This window comes from Vanessa cardui, chromosome 11 (assembly GCF_905220365.1).
Source record: "Vanessa cardui chromosome 11, ilVanCard2.1, whole genome shotgun sequence".
Classification (NCBI taxonomy): domain Eukaryota; kingdom Metazoa; phylum Arthropoda; class Insecta; order Lepidoptera; family Nymphalidae; genus Vanessa; species Vanessa cardui.
This window is the reverse complement of record NC_061133.1, coordinates 4,666,148-4,690,682: the sequence shown is the minus strand read 5'-3', so window position 1 is coordinate 4,690,682 and position 24,535 is coordinate 4,666,148. Positions and strand designations below refer to the sequence as shown.

Sequence of the window (24,535 nt, the reverse complement as noted above, 5' to 3'; positions counted from 1 at the left end):
TACTTTAAATTCATTGTATAAAAAGTAAACCTTGAAAATATTATTAAACCGCACACATCAATTTGGACTGCATGTAATATAAATTGATCAATATGGAATATAATGAATCCATGAAAGCGCGTCAGAGGATGAAACAATGCAAGGGAAATTGAAGCTTATGCCTTTGACACACGAACATTCTCGTGTCGACAGAGTGCTTAACTGTTGTTAGGCGTGGTGTAGATCGCAGATTTTATCGTTGCGACATTGTAGTTGGATGTATCCTGTATAGATAAGCCTATTTATAATCTACGCATATCAGTGCATTACATTTTAGGATTACAATTATTTCTCAAATTTTTTGGTTTGCGCACCAAAACTAACCATTTTACATTAATTGACACTTTATATCTTTTTTCGTTTTCAAATTGATTATTACGTTCGTAACAATCATCAGATTTTCATTATAGTCACATATAAAGTCGTTAATACATTAAAAAAACAATCTCATTTTCGCATTTGTAACCTTTTTAACTTTAATAAGGATATAAGTACATGTAACAATTTAATGGTAACTCTAAATATATACATTTGAATAGTTTTAATTGAGTAACGCAGCGATATTATACAAACAGTGTGTACTCTGCTTTACATATTGGCCCTGGAATATGCCTTTGATGTGTTGAACACAGACATGGTAAGCCGATTGATTGTGTGTCAAAGTCTATTATCATTTAATCTGTATGGCACGAGGTAAACACTGCCATGATCACGAACAATGTCAGTGCGCTCGAGCGAGTTTATTGATGTACATTATGACCCTTACATTAGTGCTGACCAGCGTGATAATGTCAGGTTAATAGTACTTATGCCTAATACGATAGATCTACCTATTTATATGTTAGATAAGATAAACGCCGAAACTCTTTCGTGTTCGATACTTGTTTGCTTGCAAACGGTTTTTTTGTTTAGTAGTTAATGACGTCATCAATAAAGGAATGGTAATAGAAAAAGATCCTATGTCATGAACATAAGTATGTATGTCAAATTTTCAGTAACGCTTTTATGGTCGAATTTCGAGCCCCGGGCGAGCTGTATTATAGTTGTTATCAATCTGAGTTTTCTTGATTTCTCTACTAATATTATAATAAGTTAAATTTATTTGATTACATTCAATTACAAATACATACAAAATATGATTTCCGGAACTAATAATACAATTGTAAAAGTTTTTAATGGTAGAAAACTAATTAATTCTCGAGAGCTTTACGGTATAAATTATTTTATCCATTTTAAATGTACTTGTCCTTTTATATATCATTTTCTTTATCAATAAATTACAAAAGTGCGAAGCCGGGGCGGTTCGCTAATCATAATCTCAATACATTAACGAAATAAAAGTATTATCGAGAATAATTTCTTTCGACGGTAATTTTGTGTAACAAACCAGCTTCTGAAAGGCTCATCGCTGTAAAAGTTACCGATCCGTCAAATAAATCGCTGATTAATTATTTCTTCAGAAACCCTGATTCGCTAATAGCAATCAAATACATTTCAATCAGATTTATTACTTTCCTCTTTTGTTAAAACATTAGGTAAATAATGATTTTGAAACAAAACAGACTCTATTACTTGGTGGTAGGGTTTTGTGCAAGATCGTCTGAATAAGTACCACCCACTGATCATATATCCTACCGTTGAGCGATATTTAGTATTTTTGCATTCCGGTTTGAAGGGCGAGTGAGCCAGTGTAACTACAGGCACAATACATAACATCTCAGCTCTCAAATTTGAAGGCGTATTGGCGATGTTTGGAATGGTCAATTCTGTGCGAACTGCCTGGGTTCGATTCCCTAGTTAAGCTTGAAATAATTAATTTAAATAAATCTATAAAGCCATATTATTTTAGAATTCGAATATGTATAATGTCGCTATATATACGTATAAATAACCTTAATATACAATGTGAGAGAAATAAGGTTGTACTAAAAGTGTTATCGATATATATCCATATTTTTATCGTTCTTCATTAAAATAAAATGTACTTACAAAAGATATATTTTTTTTGTTTAAGATCATCGTTATTTCTAAATAAAAGGTTTGTTAGAACCGTAATAATATTCTTTGAAGTAATAATTCCAAAGACATTATGAAGATACGATTTTCTTTGTGCTAACCTATTTCTTGAAATAAGCTAAATAATAAATAAGTTTTTATTTATCATTCTATACTACGTATTCTATATACTTGGTGGTAGGGCTTTGTGCAAGCCCGTCTGGGTAGGAACCACCCTCTCATCAGTTATTCTACCGCCGAATAACAGTACTCAGTATTGTTGTGTTCCGGTTTGAAGGGTGAGTGAGCCAGTGTAACTACAGGCACAGGGGACATAACATCTTAGTTTCCAAGGTTGGTGGCACATGGACGATATAAGGAATAGTTAATATTTCTTACAGCGTCATTGTCTATGGGTGATGGTGACCACTTACCATCAGGTGGCCCATATGCTCGTCCGTCAACCTATACCATAAAGTATTCTGCAGCGGAACTGACAGACAGACACATAATCTGTCGCCACGTCAATTTTGTTCACATCTGCTTGATCTGCATGATGATGGTTCAGTCTGTGACACTTCTGGCTAAAAGGTTTTTTGCTCTTTTAATTAGGCTGGTAATATTCAAACTGTTCGTATTCCCTCACAGTGCGACTTGCTAAGAACACAGATAATACAACTCCTGGATCTAGGATATGTTCATGATGTTTTTTTACGACCAAGCACGAATTTTTTGCATGTAATTGAACTATCGATGTTTGTGTCTATTTTTATTTTTGGTATGCAAATGTGTGAATGTAAGTGTTGACCATCTCCCATAGACGAAGCACTGTAAGAAATATTAACCATTAATTTCGACGCCAATACATTACCATCTCTGGGTACTAATATGGTATGTCCCTCGTGCCTGTAGTTGGCTCACTCATCCTTCAAACAAAAACACAACAATACTAATAACTTAACAGTTAAACAGTCTTGTGAACAAAACATATCGAGCTCCAACGAACAAAAATAAAAAACATGGTAAATATACTGAAATTAATATCTTTAATAATAAAAATAATCATGTTAATTTAAAACTTATATAATACTACTTGTATAACTGCTGTTTGCCGGTAGAATATCGAATGAGTGGGTAATAGCTACCCAGATTTAGACGGTGGTGGTGATTTTCCTCGTTTTTAATCGTCAATTTCTGTTAAAGCTTAATTTAAAAGAAATGTATTTGAAATCTTAGTAGGTATGGCAAGTTATCTTAATGTTAAACATACCGTTTAAAATTCATGTATTATTTTCTTAAGGAAAACGTTCGTTTAACAAATATAAGTACTTAACATTATGCTGTTTGTAAAAAGTTCAAAGAAATTTCTCTTTATGTAAAATAATATACAAACACATTTACGAATTTACCTACACTTTATCAATTGGTATTTTATAGAAGAAATCTCTCTTGAAGAATATGTAAATAATTTACCAAAGTATTTTTTATGTAATATTTACTGTATCTTATACATCAAAGGCGTAAGTCGATTTCTGAAACAGTAATTATGGGAAACTGCGCGTAAAGAATCGATTGTGGTCTCATTTCAAAGACCTCGGAGCCATGTGTAAAACAATTAAAAGAGGATTCTTGATTGCAATTTACTAAATTGTAACTATAATATTTAAAAAATAATTAATTTTAGAAAGCGGAAAAAATACTGGCCGGTTAGATAACGGGACTGCGGCTGTATAAGAAAAAATGAAAAACGTAAAGTCGAATAATTCGACATTTAAATTTCATTTAAAATAGGTTTCATCATTTTGGCGACTTGCAGTTTACAATAAAATTAAATCAAAAAAATTTTTTTAAAGCTTTCGAAATTCCTAACAAATCTCTTGAATAAACGCGAAGTTTCGCAGGACGCGAAGTTTATATTTGAATAGCCCGGTCAATCTAGACATTTGCAGTTACCTAAATTCACAACAAGCTGAAATTGCTTTTACTTGTTTAAAACATAATTAAATATAATATTCAGAAATTTCAAATCATTCCGTTACCTGATTTTTTTTAATTGAGGTTTAAGGTCGAAAACACTTTACTTCTCTTTTTCAAACTCCGTGGTCGAGTAGTGTGTACACCGGTTTTCACTGAAGACCCGGGTTCGATTCCCGGCGGGGTCGGTGTAGAAAATGTTCATTACTTTTCTATGTTGTCTTGGGTCTGGGTATTTGTGGAACCGTACTTCTGATTTTCCATAACACAAGTGCTTTAGCTGTTTACATTGGGAAATGCTGCTAGCATTCTTGCCAACATTCCACGCGTTCAAGATTTATACAGTAACTAGTTTTAGTTCATATTTGTATATATTTAAGGATTTAATGTTATTAATTCTTATGTTAATAAACTTACTGTAATACATTGGGATCAGAGTAATGTATGTGATGTTGGTCAATATTTATTTATTTATTATTTATTTTTGTTCGAATTTGACAGGACTGGAAAGTAATATTAAAATAGTCATGTAGAGTCATGTAGGTGATGTTTATGTTTGGTTGCGTTAATTATCTGGTTTCATTTATATATTACTCAGTTTACTTGTTTCTATCCTTAGCACATGGGAACTGATGACAGTATGAGTGACGACGTGTTTGAGGATGACACGCTCCGCGCCCCCGCGCCCCGCGGCACCCCCTCGCCGACGGGCTACAGGGACTACCGGCCTGAGTCACCCATCCGCACCGCCATTGATGACGATGTTCCGATACATAAGGTAATATGTATATATATTTGAAATTTATACCGTATGCACCACTAGATAGCAATTTCAAATTTGGAACTCGTTTATTTTTTTTATTTAAGTTATGACAGAACTACAAATGCTCCTTTGATGCGTGGAACTTTTGAACACTTACATTGTAAGTCATATAAACACTGCTTTACACTGAAAATAAATAGCAAATCATGTGATCTAATGGAAGGTCCAACCGATACAGGGTCGGCACAGACTTCTTCTTTTTTATTTTGTTTTAGACTTAAGTCTAAAAAAATTTAGAAAAGTCTGAACTTTGCATGAAAAATTCGGAGCCATTCATGAAGGTCGAAACTCCGTATATATGTCTGCGTATTACTTGGAGCAAAATAATTGATCAGTGAATAATTATTACTTGATTATTTTTTTTAGTGCAATATGAATGAAATACCCGAAGCAAAAATTTGCAACGATATTGATAAGAAAATTGTATGACTCTGCCTCCTAAAAACTAAAAAATGGAGATAATAAAGAGTTTGTACCTATACATTATATACATTTTGACGAGGGACCTTTTTACTCAGACTTGTGTGTACGAAAATAGTATGTGCCAAGTGTGTCGTGTGAACCTACTATAAGATGACATTAGTATAGGTACGTCATGTCCTTCAAATCGGAAAACTGCGATACAAATATTATTAATATTTTTATGTATTAGCAACAATCAGATTAAACCAAATCACAACAGGACCTGGAACATGACCAAAATCAATTCATAAAGCTAATTCTACACCTGTTTGACCAAGCGAGATATCCCTAACAAAGATATTTCACTACGGTAGAATTCGAGTGACCGCGCTTGGATGCACGGGTGTGGCGTTCACTTTACAAATATTTCTGCTTCGCTTGACCGAGCGGGTGTGTTCCAATCTCAATATGAATGAGTACAATCCAACTGAAGGTCCCCTAACAAAATACATATACATATCCTACTTATATTAAAAATGCGAAAGTTTTTGAGGATGGATGTATGTATGTTTATTAGTCTTGTACAAATAAACTACTAAAGGGATTTGGATGAAATTTTACTAGATTATACATCATAATAACACATCGGCTACAGTTTAAATTGATTTTATGTAATTTTATCATAAAATAACGATACATATCAAGTAGACGTGCGAAGTCGGGGCGGGTCGCTAGTAAGATATATATTTAAATATGTATATTATTGTTACTGAAATGAAAAAATCTTAGTATTTTTTTCCTTATAACGTACAGCGTTGTGCTTGCTTAATCACTTATAAAAAACGATACATTAATTTTTAATAATTTCTTGTCGGAGGGATTAATATATATTGCCAAACAGGAATACTTCCATTGTTGTATTTCGGTTTAAAGGGTGAGCCAGACTACCTACAGTTACTTAGATTAAAATTCCTGAATTCGTTATTAAAAATTAGTTATAATTTTTTACTGTAAATAATTGATGGGTTTCTTGCATTGTTTTTAATGAAAACTAGAAATAATAATTCGTCTCGAAAAATTTATAGTAGATAGGTGCCTTTTTCAAATTTATATTATTTACATTTTTAAATGTTTCCAGACGATTCTCCTGGGCGATAGTGGGGTAGGAAAGACTTCGCTGTTGGTACAGTTCGAAACTGGAAAGTTCCAACCTGGAAACTTCTCGGCTACCGTCGGCATTGGTTTCACGGTAAGTACTTTTATATAAATATATATATAGAATATAATTATATTTAAAACATTTTTTTTTATATATAAATACTGAGCACTCGGAAATCTATTTAATACTGTATAACCTCAAATAGGTTATGTTACTGGCTGCAAATGTCACTACCAGTGCCTAAACTATTATATTTGAGGTGAAAAATATAATATAATAAAATAGGTTCCGGGTCTTGAATTAACTGATAATTTAATGATATGCTATCACTATAACTCACTTTAATTATTAGTAAATATTTATTTTATTAAGAAAAATGTCATAATATGTGTTTCTAAACAGTTTGTAGGTCTTTAATTAGTAAAATGTTATCAATTTGTCAAATGATTTAAACGGGTTTCAGTGCTATTCATTTCGTTTTTACAAAATAGTAAAAGCGCTTCTGCGAAAGAAATATTTATGAACCTAAAATCTAATTAACATACTATACAAAGTAAAAGAAACAATAAAGTTTGAAGCTGGAAAGTCGTTTGCATTATATTCATTTTGTTTTGACAATTGTATTTTTTTTTGTATCACGAACATTTGAAGGCTTTGGGAATGTTGGTTGAAGTATGTTTTAATATTATTCGATATTTTAAAAGGTCATTGAAAGGTGGATTCGTTAATTGGTGAGAGAAACGAAGTCTCTAATATTTGTTGAGAGTTTTTTCTTGTGAAAACAATTGTCGCTGTATAATTTATAGTTTGCCAATTAAGGCCATACAACAAAGGAGCTACCGAAGATGTAGCGGGTCGTCACCGGGGAAAATACAGGTTATTGTTATCAAGTGTAAGGAAGTGGATAATTTTATCTTTCCAAAGGGTAGAAATAATCCAGACCAAGCGCTCAGAATCAGTTACTAAGTTACGAGGAGAAGATGACCATTAGAAGTTAGTTCTATAGCGTAATAATGAAGCTTGACATATGTTGTGGATTAACACTTGTATGGACTTGCGATTAGTATACTATACTTTTGGTTCGAAATCATAATCTCTATGATATTTCCCGCTTAGACAATTTGAGCTGTTTAAAAGTTTTGTATTAACAGTCAGAAGTCATCGAGGTATCGTAGGACAAACACGTTTTTCGTTTAAAAATCTAAAATTCTTCAATAGATAAAAAAGAGGTATCGTGAAACCCCCGGATAGAATAATGTTGCTTGCGTTTTACATTAAAAAAAAAACATAACAAAAATGGTAACATTTGATATATTTTATTAAAAAAATAAACCGTCTGAATTAAAACAACAACTAAAAATAATTTTATGTAAAACCCGTGTAGAGAAGAAAAAAAAGATTGCCAAGCTAGAGTACAACGTTGTTGCGTTACTTGACGATTTCAGTCTGTCTGATGTTATCAGCGAAAGGAACTTCACTTCAAAATTCAAGGTAAGTATAATTCAGTTTCATTACTAACATGATGTATTAAAACTTCATAAAATGTTCATCAAAGAAGTGAACCTCGGGGAATTGCCTTTTAACGAAATGTACTCGTATTATTTTTAAGTCGAGAATATTCATTCGGACGAATGAAGTCTTTCAAGTAAGTAGGATTATATTATTATGTATTCCGCTTGAATTTTGTAATCTTACAGACATAATAATAATACTTAAAATCCTTATTTTGTATATGTCAAACTAATATTATCTCATGTATATGCGAATATAATAAATGTGAAAGTAGCTCTGTTTTTTACGCTTTCACGGCTAAACAGAATTTGATGAAGTTTGGTTTGAAGCAAGCTTGAACCCCAAGGGACTCAAAAGCTACGTTTTTATATCGAAACCGTAAGATACCAACCCTATTTTGCATAAAATACAAATGAAACTATCCTTTGGAATAAAGGCATATATGGTAAAAAATATACCTACCGACCAATTGTTCTTCTATGCGAATTTGATATATGTATCTACTGATTACAAAGTGTCGAGCTAGACAAGAGATCCAAATGAATTTATATAACAATGTTCGTTATGGTCGTCAAATCAAATCAAATCAAAATATTCTTTATTCTAATGGGCATAAAAGCACATTTGATTCGGCACCACAATTATCAACTACAGAATTTATGTCAAAAATCTACAATTAAGTTTATATGTATCGTGGCATGAAATAAATTAATATTAATTCCACGTTTTTTATACTTAATATATATTGAGGAATGCCATATTTGTGTCATGAGAATTGAACTTAGGTTAAAAATGACTTAAATCTCATTACAATAACGAATACCGTACCCCAGGTAAGAGGTATTGACTTTGCTAAGTCGGAAACTAGTATTAATGTTAGTTATAGCAGGAGATCAATGATTGGCTAATGGATTATGACGCTGATAATTATTGTTTATACTAATTAATATTATAATTGCTAAAGCGATTGATTGTTTGTTTGTTACGGCTTCACCATCTGTCAGGGATACATAATAAGATATAGGGGATTCCCGCCCTCTTCCACACACACACACACATATGGGCGGTAACTCTTACATTTGAAATTGTTTGTATAAAATACTTCAACGGGTCAATAAGTGATTTTAATATTTGCTTTATTTCTTACCTCTCAATATTCATAGACATAACACGAATGATGTTTGTATATTAAAAAAAAACATTGGTCGCATTGATTAGTTTTGGATGCACCAGGAAATAATGAAAGATCCCAAAACAAGGTATGTTTATCTTCAAACATAGTAGTATAACTATTACAACTAATGTAGGCAAATCAGCTCTCTTATATAACAATCTATAATTTCATATTAAAATAACCCCAGACTTGGCTCTTGGAAATAAATTTAAGATTTTTCTCTTAACCAACTATACCAAAACAGTTTACATGCAATATTCATTCATTTTTATAAAATAGAAATTTTATTGCATAAATTTCATTCTTTAATTTTTAAAGTAGAATAAAATCAATGTTTTCTTTTAATAACGTATAAAAGTTATAAACTTCAAAGTTATTTAATAATGTAAAGCTGTTCGAAAATTAATGTATAAATAACTTAATTAAAATCAGAAATTTGCTAAAGTAAGTATATATATTATTATTATAAAAGACTACTACATCTATAGTTGGATACATTTCGTACATTCACATAGCATAAAGTAGGTATTTTTGTGTGTCCGTTTCGCCCGCTATCTTTTAGAATATAAGTTATAAAATAAATCGGAGTTATAGGAACTCCTTTATACTGACTTACGAGGACTAGGTTGAGTATGAAGGTTGTTAATATCGTCGTCCCCTTAAAAGTTCTTACCGACTGCATGCTTGCCTAGTCCGCGATATATGTATATAGGTGTATATGCACGCTTCTTTCAAATGCCTTATATTTTACTTATTTTATATATACTAGCGACCCGCCCCAGCTTCGCACAGCTGCAATACTGATGCTAAATATGTTACAGAATTTGTTTATTCACGACATCACATTAGAAACTTCTAAAATTATCAGTGTTTCTACTATACTGTCCATGTATTACATACAGAACCCTTCCTCTCGAATCATTTTGTCTATTAAAACAAACCGCGTCAAAATCTTTTGTTTTTAGATAGACAGAGAAAGCTGCTTTGTTTTAATACTATGCAGTGATTATACTTTTGGGTATTATGGTACATGTTTTGATGGTCATGTAATTGATATTAACTTAATAAATATCTAAATGCTCTTTAAAATGTTTTGTGTACAGTCATATTATGCGGATTATTTTCATCAGCATTAGCAACAGACATTATCAAGAACGAGATAAAATAGAAACACATAAAAATTCAAAAAATCTTGCCCGAATTTCAATCTACAAACTTCGGTTAAAAAACATGTCTGTCACGTCATCTGCAATGAACAAATAAATGCAGGTAAGATTAAAAGTTGTAACATATTTTTCACATATAAAAGTCTTATTGATTTTTATGTCTAGTTTATTTATTTTAAAATATTCTAATCATGTGCATTCATCAATATTGGTAATTAAATAAGCACATCACTATTAAAATGTCTGCTCATCTATACTATACATACACAATAAAATTGGAGTGTCTGTTTGTAATATTTAAATAGCCCTTTTTTATTCAATGCATACATATACCAAAATAATTTTTTTTTTACAATTTTCGTTTGTGTGTCTGTTTGTTCCGGGTAATCTCTGGAACGGCTGGACCGAATTTGACGGGACTTTTAATGGCAGATAACTGATATAATAACTTAGGCTACAATAATATTTTTTTTCCGTTAAAGTCAAACGCGTACAAGGTCGCTGGCACATCTAGTTTATAATACAAAACACGATTGACTTAACATATCATATAACGAAAAGAAGAATAAGGTTTCAGCAGATATCATAGATTAACTTTCACATTAGTACGAGGAAATACGAGATCGGAATCACTGCGAAATTTTTTCGTAAAAATTAATAAAGCGATTTCATTTATCGCTCGTATTCACTTATTAAATTAAATTACAATTATGATTTCGAACGTACTTTTTAATAATTGGTTATATGCCAATACGCGGCCGACCTTGGGAACTAAAATGTTATGCCAGTTAGTTATACTTATCTTTTCAATCGAAACATAAATCAAAAATTAAAAATATACTTTATTCGTGTAGGTTTTTACAAGCACTTTTTAATCATTATTTAAGATTTTTTTTTTATATATTAAGGGGACTACATGAGCTAAATGCAAGTTTTAAAATGCCAAAAAGTATATTATCCAATGCAATAAACCAAATGAAAAAAATATATGTTAATCTTCAGGATAGATGCTAGTTATTAATTGTGTTGAAAACATGATGTAATTAATTTGGTACGATAGAAAAAAATCGCAAAGTTACCTCTAAAAAAGTCTTTTTTTGTTTTTTAACTACACTTATATACCTTTAATAATTTTGGTCTTTTGTCAGATTATTCTACAAACAATATACTAAAAATTTATTATCATAATTATTTAGTAAAATCAATAGATTTTTTTTAAATCAGATTTTCTTATTTCCGACCAAAATGCGTAAGCATGTGTGCGTGAGCGCCTCATACAGACACTGCCGGCCGAGGCCTGTTGCTATACAGACGTGTCGCTCTTTTCACCGCATCGTTGCGTTAGATTTATAAATAATGATTATTGGAAACATTTATTAAAAACAATGCAATTAGTTCGCATAGAATCAGATTTTTCGACAGATTTCTTACAGTCACCATGGAGTATTTGGTCAATGCAAGCAAGTCCATGAAGAATGTGCGGGTTCGATCCTCGCACTCTGAACTAAAATTTTATTATTTTTAAAGGACTATATTTAAAAATATATATATATTTTATAATTATTAAAATTTAATTCCTAACAACTATGCATTTATTTTTTCAGAATTAAGAAAATCGAAAAAAAATAACACGGAAGCTATTTCGAGTTTAATTTTATCAATTTTGTTTATAATAGGAAATATAGTTATGTATGGATGAAATTTAATAATAAAAAAAAAAAATACAAATTAGCACATCACATGAATATTTAGTGGTGCTTGCCTGGGTTTGAACCCGCAAAAGATGCGCGCGTTCTACCCACTGGGTCATCTTGAAATATGTAATTGTTGTGAACCAAAGAACTAAAATATTTAGAAGTGTCATATACGTAATTCAATATTTTTTAAAGATTGGAAATAGTATCAATTGAAAAATTTTAGCTCGTAGCTTCAGTGAAAGTGGGTGAAATATTGATTGCAAGTATCCAAGATACTTTAATAACGAACGACGACGAACGAATAATTAAAAAAAATATTTTAATAAAAAAATTGAAACAAAATTTATTTGTTTTTTTGTTAAACCAAAAATAAATAAAAATATTTGAATTTAATTGAATCAGTTTTATTTCAAATATCAGTCAAAAACAATACAAATAATTCTAATATCCAAACTATTTTTATGAGATTTATGACTAAACCCACTGTGATTGACCGAGTTAACCAATAATTCTACTAAACCGACTTGACGATATTATTTTTATAGTAACTTTTTGATGCTGACTTTTTTAAATAATTTTTTTTCTTTGTGTACCGATATTAGTAAAACGAACAAACTCTACGCTTTTTGTCAATGTACAAATTACGAACAGTTCTAATTTTATTTAATAAATCGCTTAACAAACTTACAAAATTTAAAAATAGGTACGATTTAATATTTAGTATTACAACTAATTGAATTGATACAGTAAAAATTAAAGAAAAAAATGTTTAAATTAACTATTTTTTGTACATAAAATAATAATAATTTAAGTTTAATTAATTCAGTTTAATTTTATCATAATTTTTTAAATGACACAAAGAAACAATTCTGTTGTCCTGTCTATTTTTATGAAATCTATGATTGATAGAATTGATAGAATTGACTTCGCTTCGCTTTCGCTCGGCGCGGCGCGCGGCGGTTCGGCGCCATCTATTGGAATATTCAGGCGTAACCTCGCCGCCTCGCTAAGCGTAGTGCGCGCGGGGACATGCCGTTTTTGTCGTTAGTGTAAGTGTGTGCGCGTGATTCTCAAGGGCAATTAGCTCCTGTAGTCCCCTTAAGTGAAGTTACCACCGGTTCGGAAAGTAGGTTCTACCGAGAAGAACCGGCAAGAAACTCAGTAGTTATAAGTGCTTTTCTTATACTGACCTAACAAGTACTAATCTAATTGAAGCATATAACTGTTGTTGGTCGCTCGGCGGTTTTGCTCAAAACCCTACCACACATAGATAGAGTTGTATTTAAGATCTTATCTGGAGATTGTGGTTTCAAGTCTGGACCAACGCCACTGAGGCTTTAAGTTTGTTACAAGTATTTAAAACGGGGTATCTACCATGTTTTTTTATTTTTATTTGGTAGAGCTCGATATTTCGACATTACAGTAATGCTTTTTAATAATTGTTTAAGTACATTATTTTATAGCTTATATAATTTATATATTATATAGCTTTAAGTGATTTTTGTTTATATTTCATATCGTGATTTGCTCTCAAGAAAACATCATGATGTATCATCAACCTGCACGTGTAGATGAAATTTTCTGTGGAATAAGTTTTAAAGTTTATTTTAAAACGGAGAGGAAGCTTTCACCCATCTGTACTATACCAGATTACTTTACTTTTTTTCAGGCAACAAAGCGTTATAAGTCAGCCTTCCGTCTCGTGCGCTTAATTATGATAATTATTATCACTGATTCTATAATTTTTTTCTGTTATTAAGGAATCAACAACAATTAACAATCTATTATGACGAAAAACTTTTTTTAAACATTGTTACATTTCAAAGTATAAAAATCGTAAATATATAGTTATAAGTAAAGTAATGAATAAATTACTTTATTAATATTTTATGTCTAAGCTTCTTACATCTATGTAAAGCATAATCAAATTGTATGAGATTGTTAATTACTTAAGCTCGGCTCTCGTGCGACTATGGGCCCTCTATTTACTCGCTGGCTGCGAGAAATGTTACTAACTAACTTTGTTATAAGGTGCGTGAAACAATATTATGCCAAAGTTATCCTTGCTTAAAATAAAAGTAAAATTAGTAGACTAAATTATAGTTCTGACGAATGATGCGCGTGATAACAAAGATTACAAATTCGAAGTGACACCTACACTACCTAGATGTCCGAAAATACACAACAGTGCGATTCTGTGGAACACTCTTTCACCGGCAGGTTTTCCGAACCGATACGACATGGGAACCTTCAAGAAAAGAGCGAACTCATTCATTAAAGGCCGACAACGCAACTGTAAGCCTCCTGATGTTGCAGATGTCCATGGGCAGTGGTAGCCACTTTCCATCAGATCTCCCTGCTCGTTTTCTACCTATAACATAAAAAGGTATCTTAGTGTGCCTGATATGTAAGATTACGATTTAGAGTAAAGGCAGAAAATAAATAATTCAATTCCATGCCGTACTTATTTGTAATAGCTATTATATAAATTTTATTTGCATGTTATATAATCCATATTAATATTACATGAATAAAGTATAGTTTGATTTTGAGCTCGAAACATTTTAGAGAATAAGCTGTGCGGTTTAACCAGTCTTTGACAATTTAATTATACAACTCGTCGAGGCGAATTACAACAAAGTAGTTATTATAAAATTTGTACTATCAAATTACAATATTACAGAAATTATAGGCATAGAGATGATCAGAAGAAGGAATTGATAATATGGACAGTGCTAATATGAACAATTAAATATTACGACAAAAAAATATTTTTACCATATTTCTGACCCCCACTTGCAACACTTTATTTTTGGAGAAGAGGTATTTTAAAATAAAACCAACGGAAAATCGTATTACACCTTTGTTAATTTAAATTAACAATAACATTAATGGATAAAGAGTCCAATTAAGAATAAGCAATTTTTTTATGTATATGATTATGCAATGTCGCTTTGTAAATATTAAAGAGATTTACTTTGTTTAAAACTAAAACAGTTTTAATAGCGAATACGTATAAAGTAACAGCCTGTAAATTTCCCACTGCTCGGCTAATGGCCTCCTCTCTCATTTAGGAGAGGGCTTGGAACATATTCCACCACGCTGTTCCAATGCGGGTTGGTGGAATGCACATGTGTCAGAATTTCAATGAAATTAGACACATGCAGGTTTCCTCACGATGTTTTCCTTCACCGCTGAACACGAGATGAATTATAAACACAAATTAAGCACATATACACAGTGGTGCTTGCCTGGGTTTGAACCCGAAATCATCGGTTAAGATGCACGAGTTCTAACCACTGAGCCATCTCGGTTCGTAATACGTATAATGTAAATCAAATCAAAATAAACTTTATTCAAGTAGGCTTTTACAAGCACTTTTGAATCGTCATTTTACAATTAAGTGAAGCTACCACCGGTTCGGAAAGTAGATTCTACCGAGAAGAACCGGCAAGGAACTCAGTAGATACTCTTTTTTGCAATAGAATTATTTGTTTTTAAAGTTATTTTAAATATTAATAACTAATAGTCGCCCGCGGTTTCGCACGCGTTTTAGGGAGTTGGTTGTCATCCGTTAGGCAAAACAAGTAGCCTATGCCCTTTCTTGGACTTCAAGTTGGCTTCATAACAAATTTCATCAAATTCGGTTCATTGGAGGTCGTGAAAGACAGACAGTTACTTTCACATTTATATTATTAAAATAGATTACATGCTTTATTCGAGTCATCATTCTCCTGCCCTTATCCCAATTTTATTTGGGTTCGGCACAGCATGTCTTCTCCTTCCATACTTCTCTGTCAGACGTCATCTCACAATTAACATTCTTTCTAACCATATCGTCTTTCATACAATCCATCCATCGTTTCCTTGGTCGTCCTCTACCTCTATATCCATCCACATGCTCAAGGCCTTCCTCACAATGTGTTCCCCATTCCTCCGCATTACATGCCATGTTACAGCTTTATTCGAGTAATTAAAATAAAGATTCCAATTTGAATCTCGAAATCAAAATACCAAGCTTTAATTCATTACGTCATCGTCGTCAGCCTAAACACAACTCTAAGATCCCAATTAAGACGTATCTTAATTCGCTTTTAGTTAGACATTTCAATTTCGTTCTTTAGTTGCCTAATTTTGACGTCGTTGTAATTACTCAGTTACAAATGGGAGTTACAATACGTTATTCAATACAAGGGAATTTTTTTCACATTATTTTTTTTTAAAACGCTGCAAGAAAATTCGGGTCAATCGGGTTCAAGCCCAGGCAAGCACCACTATGTATATGTGCTTAATTTGTGTTCATATATATAATAAACGTATAATTCATCTCGTGGTCGGCGTGAGGAAACCTGCATGTGTCTAATTTCATAGGAATTCAGCCACATGTGCATTCCACCAACTCGCATTGGAACAGCGTGGTGGAATATGTTCCAAAACCTCTCCTTAATGGAAGAGGAGGCCTTAGGCTGTTACTTTAATTTTATGTATATGGGGCATATATATCTATACATATAATAAAATTGTTGTGTCTATTTGTTATATGAAAATAACGTATTCAAGTTGACGATCTTTTTCGTCACCTATATATCTTTAGTAATAAGAAATTGGTCACAAAGTGAAAAGTATCTGTTGGATTATAATAAACTAACGACCCGCCCCGACTTCGCACGGTCGTAAAGCTGATACAATGCTAAATATTCTATAGATTTTATTTATTTACGACATCACAATAGAAACTTCTAAACTTATCAGTGTTTTTTAACTATATTATCGATGTATTATATACAAAAACCTTCTATTAAAAAAAACCGCATCAAAATTCGTTGTATAGTTTTAAAGATTTAAGCATACATAGGGATATAGGGACAGAGAAAGCAACTTTGTTACTACTATAATACTATGTTGTGAAGATACTTTGTCCAAGAAGGGATTATTATAATTACGTGTGAGGTGATCAGTACCAAATGAATCCATGAATAATATCAAAGAATATATGATATATCTATAAAGGAAAAGTATATTTGATAGTTGATACTGGTTCTATTGAAACATACACAGCCCCCTCGGGGAGACCAATCTCATTCAAGTATTTGGTGCGTACTCGAGATCTGTTACAAATTACGTTCCGGGTCGCTATTCAGTTTATTGAGGATCAAAATTATTTAATTAAGCCACTATAGATACAAAACACGACTGTATTTGCTTCTAATCACTTATTGTATAATTATTCTTTCTATAAAAATTGACATTTGTGTATTTAAGTGTATTTAATTAATTAGACAAAAAATGACCCGCTGAATTTCTTTCGCCGGTTCTTCTCAGGGTGTTTCTTTTTCCGAACCGGTGGTAGTGTTTAATTTAACCCTCAATAAGAAAGTGTAATGCTTCTACATTAAAAAAAGTTAATGGCACAACCACTTTGTGGAACCAGCTTTTGCCAGCGGTTTTTCCGAACCGATACGACATGGGAACCTTCAAGAAAAGAGCGTACTTCTGTCTTAAAGGCAGGCAACACTACTGCAAGCCCCCTGGTACTGCAGATGTCCATGGGTGGTAGTCACCTTCCATCAGATGATCTTTAAAAATCTCATAAAAAAAATATGTTTGAGTTTGAGTTTTAATTTCGTTTTAGCCACTATTCCTTCAAACAGTGAATTAAAAAAGTTCCCTATACCTTTCCCTGGGATCTCATCCTAATCGGTTCAGTACTTTAAACGTAAAGAGATTACAGAGTTACTTTTACATTTATACACATAATAAAATTTTTACATATCAAAATCTGTATATGGAAGATATTTGAGAAAAAATATTGTTGGGGGTATTTGTTGACACAATAGATCGTATAACTTTGATTTTTCGAATTATTGTCTGTTTATTTGTGCTTTTGTTACCGCTTAATTGATAAACGGCTCAACCGATTTGGATATGTTTTTGACTAATGTACTTTTAGTACTCCTAGTGTAATATATGTCATTGTTGTTTTATAAAAATCGGTTCAACATAAATGACAATTTAAAAAAACACCAAAATATTTATTGGAAAAATATCGGTAGGTTGATTGAATTGAAACTTTGGTTAATCTGTAAACTCGCGTTGATTAAAAGTTAACGTGAAACAAAGTAAAAAGTACCTACGTTTGGAGATTTAGAAATGTACTAACAAATTGTAATGAACGTTGAGTTATCATCAACTAAATGGGTATTATAGTACTTTTTTATCATTTATCTCACTCAGCATGTTATATCATCTTGTTTAAGTTTAAATAATTTTAAAGATAATGTTCCAAGGATTAATTTTACTCTTAATCTATCTATAAATAAATAGAGTCGTGGAATATGTGAATTTAACTAACAATCCAGTTGAGATTTTTGAATCCCTGACGCCTTCCAGCTCATAAGATCAATTTGAAAATCGCCGTTTAATATACCTCCTAAAAAAATCTAGGCCCAAAAAATCAATATGATGGGACCAGAATAAAAGTGATCAATTTGCAACGTGACAGAGAGATCGTAATAGGATGCGCAGGTGTTGACACGTCGTATTTCTCTCATTCCAAAAAATTTTTCGTTTACTTTTAAGGTAATCCAGCTTCCAGAGCGAATAAATCTATGTATGTTTATAATATATCCTCTACGGCACTATGTCTAAAATCCTGTGCAGAGAAACATTATGATAATAATATCGTGGTATGTACATACATAGACAAGTACATGATAACTTTTTACTGCAAATATTTAATTATTAACTTAAAACATTCGGTTGTCATTTAATCCTATAACTTTTAAATTGATGATCTTGCTTATATTGTTCATGGACAAGAGCAATCTCGAATTAGTCGGACACAGAGATATACAAATATGTCAATCATACAAGAACAACAACAACAACAACAACAGCCTGTCAACTTCCCACTGCTGGGCTAAGGTCACCTCTCCATTTGAGGAGAACGTTTGGAATAAATTCCACCACGCTGTTCCAATGCGAGTTAGTGGAATACACATGTGGCAGAATTTCTATGAAATTAGGCAGGTTTCCTCACGATGTTTTCCTTCACCGCCGAGCACGAGATGAATTATAAACACAAATTAAGCACATGAATATTAAATGGTGCTTGCCTGGGTTTGAACCCGCAATCATCGCTTAAGATTCATGCGTTCTAACTACTGGAACATCTCGGCTTTTGTCACACAAACAGACGGACGGACGGACACAAGCCAGTTAATAATATTAATATAGATAGTATAGATTATTTCAGGGCGTTGAAGCCGCAATAATATTTAGGCTCTTATAAGATTTATTTCGCATTGTTTATTTTCGAGAGTTTAATTTATTTGAAAACTTTCTGAAAGCTTTATCAGTTTTTGAAGTGCTATATTCGTTAGATATTATGATTTTAAACTTAAATTTATAGGTACGAGAATTGATAATTAACTGACACTATAAGTTTTAATTAAACACTTAAGGTATTTATGTAAAATAATATTACATTTACGTATAATAATAATTAAATCATATTATTACTAGCTGCATTATTACACGAATAAATAATGAATCGTATAGCTATAATAATAATTGTTTTCATTTTATTGCTGTTGTTAAATCCACTTATAAATTCAAAATAAATTCAAACCTATTATTAAAATTATTAATAATTTTCATATTGGCCTTTCCTCGAGCTGAGATGGCCCCGAGGTTAGAACGCGTGCATCTTAACCGATGAGATTGGGTTCAAACCCAGGCGCACCACTATACATATATGTATATGTGCTTAATTTGTATTATAATTCATCTCGTGCTCGGCGGTGAAGAAAAACATCGTGAGGAAACCAGCATGTGTGCAAATTTCATTGAAATTCTGCCACATGTGTATTCCACCAAAACGCATTGGAACAGCGTGGTGGAATATGTTCCAAACCCTCTCCTTAATAGGAGAGGAGGCCTTAGTCCAGCAATGTAAAATTTATAGGCTGTTACTTTATTTTACTTTCCTTTCCTCTTATATCGTTATACAGAAATAGTAAATGATACTAAACACTATAAGGGTACTAGATTACACAGCTAATACTTAGTAAATAAGCTTTTTAAAGAGTTACTAACGTAACAAAGATTTATAAATTGATGTAAAATCAATTCAAAATAAAAAGGCATTTTATTCGAGTAGGAATTTTTTAATTAAAATTTTACAAGAAATATTAAACGTAGCTGCTTCCGGGTACCTATCTATAAGATTAACTACGGTATCTACTGAGAATTTAACAGAAATATCTACCTAAGATAAGATACGTATCTGTGGAGAATCATTATTATTAACCAAAAGTTCAATACTTTCATCATGTGTTTGTGTAAACGGATTTTTCATTTTAAATAATGAATTTGGTCGAATTGCGACCACTGGACGCTAGTAGGTATTCATGAATTTATGTTTCTGACCATTATTCGAAAAACAAAAACGATTGTTCCGGTGTAAATAATAATATTCAATAGCTCAACGGTACACAGCCTCAAATTCCGATCCTGAACTTTTGAATGTCATCCACGTTCCTAACTCAAGCTTCACCTTCATTTTTAAGTTTTTTTTTTAAAGAAAACTAGCAGTGCCCCAATTTAATTAAGAAATTACTAACAATTTACCTCAATTTATAAGATCATCAGTTTTGTTTGAAGTGGGTACAACAATAGGTCAAGGAGTCAGGATCGATCCCTCCACTTATAAACCAATACGTTATTGACGCTTAAAATGAAATAATTACTTATTTGTCTAAGATTTAGATATCAAAAGGGACAGACATCGATAATCTTTGCCGCTTTGTTACCAAGAGCGTGATGGATGACCTATTCTAACAAGAATACTTTTATATAACTAAAATTAAGATTTTCTTAACTTTTTTCTGTCTATGCAAATTACGTATCAAATTTTAAAATAATGGATATTTACGTTTAATATACATACAATCAGATATCAAATTAAGCAGGTAAGTTAGCTTGGAACATCGGATTTTCTTATTAGGTAATAGCGACCAGACCCGGCTTCGCACGGATGCAATACTCATACTAAATTTACTATAGAACTTATTTTTTCTTTACTATATTGACCATGTATATTGTACAAAAACCTTCCTCTCGAATCACTCTATTTATTGAAAAAAACTGCATCAAGAGATATAGGGACTGAGAAAGCGACTTTTTTACATTATGTAATGATTAAATCGTATATAATGAAATATGTTAAAATTTAATTCCAGCCACAAATTATAAGTGGTCAAACCGCATCCAATTTGTAATACTGCTGAAAGTGTAGCTCAATGTCGTTGCCTCAGCGACGCGACGGGGCGCGGGGCGTCCGGAGCCAGGACAGGAGCGATCTAGGATTTACGAGCAGTTGTGGCTCGGCGATAGGGTGAGTGGTTGCACTCCCTCGGCACTCGCGACTAATCGCGCGGGAAATTCGCGTGTCGCTACAAAAAGTTCCTAATTCAAATTTAGTGATTGTGATTCGGTATATTTTTTTTTATCTGTTCTTTCCACATTTAAAATTTTCGACATAACCAATTTAAAAAATAAAATTCAATAATATCGATTTATAAAAATAATAATAAAATATAATTTAAAAAAAAAATACAAAATGAAGTGTGTAACTTTTTAAATTTTATTTTTAAATTTTAATTTGCCATCATGTAACGTTCGGTTACTTTGTTAAACTTCCAAAGAAAGTAATTAACGGCGTGTCAGTTGCAAACTTCATATTTTCACGTTTTCGGTATTAACATGCAATCAATTGTTGTGTATTATATTTTTAACAAACAATAAAGTAAGTGATAGGGAATTGTAATATGAATTTAATCTTCTAACTAAAATAGAAAGAAATTCACTTAAAAAATCACACATACTAAATTCCACTGAAATATTAATTAACTAGCTGTGCCCGCGACCTTGTACGCGTTTGAATTTAATAAAAAAAAAAAAATTGTAGCCTAAGTTACTCCCTATTATATCAGTTATGTATCTGCCAGTGAAAGTCCTTACAGATCGGTCCAGCCGTTCTAGAGATTAGCCGGAACAAACAGACACATAGACAGACTGACAAAAATTGTAAAAAATGTTATTTTGGTATATTTACCGTGTATAGATACATATGCATTGAGTAAAAAGGGCTATTTTAATATAAAAAACAGACACTCCAATTTTATCATTTGTAAAGATATATATTTCCATATAGTTACATGTTAAAATATGCATATTGACCATGTTTTTAAAACACTTTTCTTATTATATGAAGTCAGTTTTAGTATGATTCAATTTCGCCCAAGAATTAATTAATTTTAACTGAACATCGTCATTTGTATTCAAGATACGTCAGACGAAACGCCCATCTAGGGTATCTATGGGTATATGCACCCTTCATTTCTCGTCTCTTGCCTACACAGCTCTTGGAAACGTAATCTTATAATTTTACTCATGAATTATGATTATATTTACTTACAAATGAAACAATAAATGAAATCATAAACGTTTAGGAATTATCATTTTTTAATGTTCGTTTATCTGAGTCCTCGGTAGGGATACTCTTAAGATATATCCAATGGGGGTAAGGGATTGAGCAACCTCTCTGCTACCCATGTATCATATTATTCTACCACCAAGCATTGTTGTCATTGTTGTGTTCCGGTCTGAAAAGTGGATAAGCCAGAGTAATTACAGGCACAACATAATGACTTAGTTCCCAAGGTTGCTTACATTGGGGGAGGTAAAATGTGGTTACTATATTTTTTATGTGAAACCGCTACTGGCAATTTCCGATCACTTCAGATACCTTCCATTTGCCAGTCTGCCAAGCTATTATATACTAGATAAGATAAGGATAATACGTCATCTTCATTACATAGTCTAAAACAAAGTCGAAGAATGCTTACCTTGATCTTTAAAATTACGCAACGGATTTTGATGCGGTTTATTTTAGTAGATATAGTGATTCGAGAGGAAGTTTTTTATATATAACAGGTGGACAATATAGTAAAGAATGAATGATAATTTAGACATTCTCTACTATATTTAATACCAGCATTGCACTCGAGCGAAGCCGGGTCGGATCGCTAGTTATGTATAAAATAAAAGTAAGTAAAGTAACAGCCTGTACATATCCCACTGCTGAGATAAGGCCTCCTCTTCCATTTAGGAGAGGGTTTGGAACACCACCACGCTGTTCCAATGCGGGTTGGTGGAATGCACATGTGGCAGAATTTCGATGAAATTAGACACATGCAATGCAGGTTTCCTCACGATGTTTTCCTTCACCGCCGAGCACGAGATGAATTATAAGCACAAATTAAGCACATATATATAGTGGTGCTTGCCTGGGTTTGAACCCGCAATCATTGGTTAAGATGCACGCGTTCTAACCACTGGGCCATCTCAGCTCTTTGTATATGTATAAAATAATACTTGTGAAATATCGTTCTCATGGCGACGAGACCGCTCTGTGCACATACATTAATCGAATCTGTTAGGGGGTATTTGTATAAATGCCGATATAAATGAATTTCCCATTCACTTTAACCCCCAATTAATTTAACAGGGCTCGGGCTGTAAGCGCGTGTCAAATAGAGAATCGCACAGATTTCACGACGATCGTGATACAATTACGGATTTATTTTCTTAACCTGCATGTTACGCGAGACGGATCAATCGTTACTTCTCGTTAGGCTTTAAATTAACAGATTATATTACGCGATGAAGTTTGATTTTAATCGTTTGTGAGACGCTTTGTGATTATTTGAACGTCGAATTTTAGAAACTCTTGTTACAAAACATTTGTATTTACTTTTTAATGCTACTAATGACATATTATGTACATATACTTACTTATATATATATATATATATATATATATATATATACTTTTTTTTTTTAATATGAGACAACATTGCATACATTACTCTGATCCCAATGTAAGTAGCTAAAGCACTTGTGTTATGGATAATCAAGAAGTAACGACGGTACCACAAACACTTAGACCCAAGACAACATAGAAAATTAATGATAATCTACATTGAATCGGCCGGGAATCGAACCCGGGACCTCGGAGTGGCGTACCCATGAAAACCGGTGTACACACCACTCGACCACGGAGGTCGTCAATATCATATATTTTTTTATTTGTTGTATTTTTAACTGAATAGACAGTGTTCATATAGACTTACCCGTTGTTATAATCACGTTTTATTACTACATATTATAAAACAAATTTCTTCCCGCTGTCTATCTGTCTTTGTGTATACATGCATGTTTAAAACTGTTCGACAGATTTTGATGTGTTTTTTTTAAATAGATAGAGTGATTCAAGTGGAAGGTTTATAAGTATATTACATGATTTATATACGAGACCGACTGATCATTTTAGAGGTATAATATAAATGTTGTAAATAAACACATTTTTACCATTTACTTTTTTTAATAAATGATGGCTTAGTTACGAAATTATTTTAATCAATATAGTGCAGTAATAAGTGCAGTGCATTGTATTTTTTTTTATGAAATAGGTTAGCGGCGGATCTGTGCCACCAGATGGTAAGTGGTCACCATCACCCATTTGAAATT

The 24,535-nt window shown here is 32.2% G+C and overlaps 1 protein-coding gene across 1 annotated transcript in view; it reads left to right on the top strand.

The window, feature by feature from the left end:
* Positions 1–24,535, top strand: part of LOC124533914 (ras-related protein Rab-37) — a 95,658-nt gene that overhangs the window by 11,595 nt on the left and 59,528 nt on the right. Inside the window, exons 2-3 of the mRNA XM_047109498.1 lie at positions 4,628–4,786; positions 6,372–6,482. Of these exons, the coding sequence (XP_046965454.1) occupies positions 4,628–4,786; positions 6,372–6,482 (270 nt within the window). The remainder of the gene's footprint in view (positions 1–4,627; positions 4,787–6,371; positions 6,483–24,535) is intronic.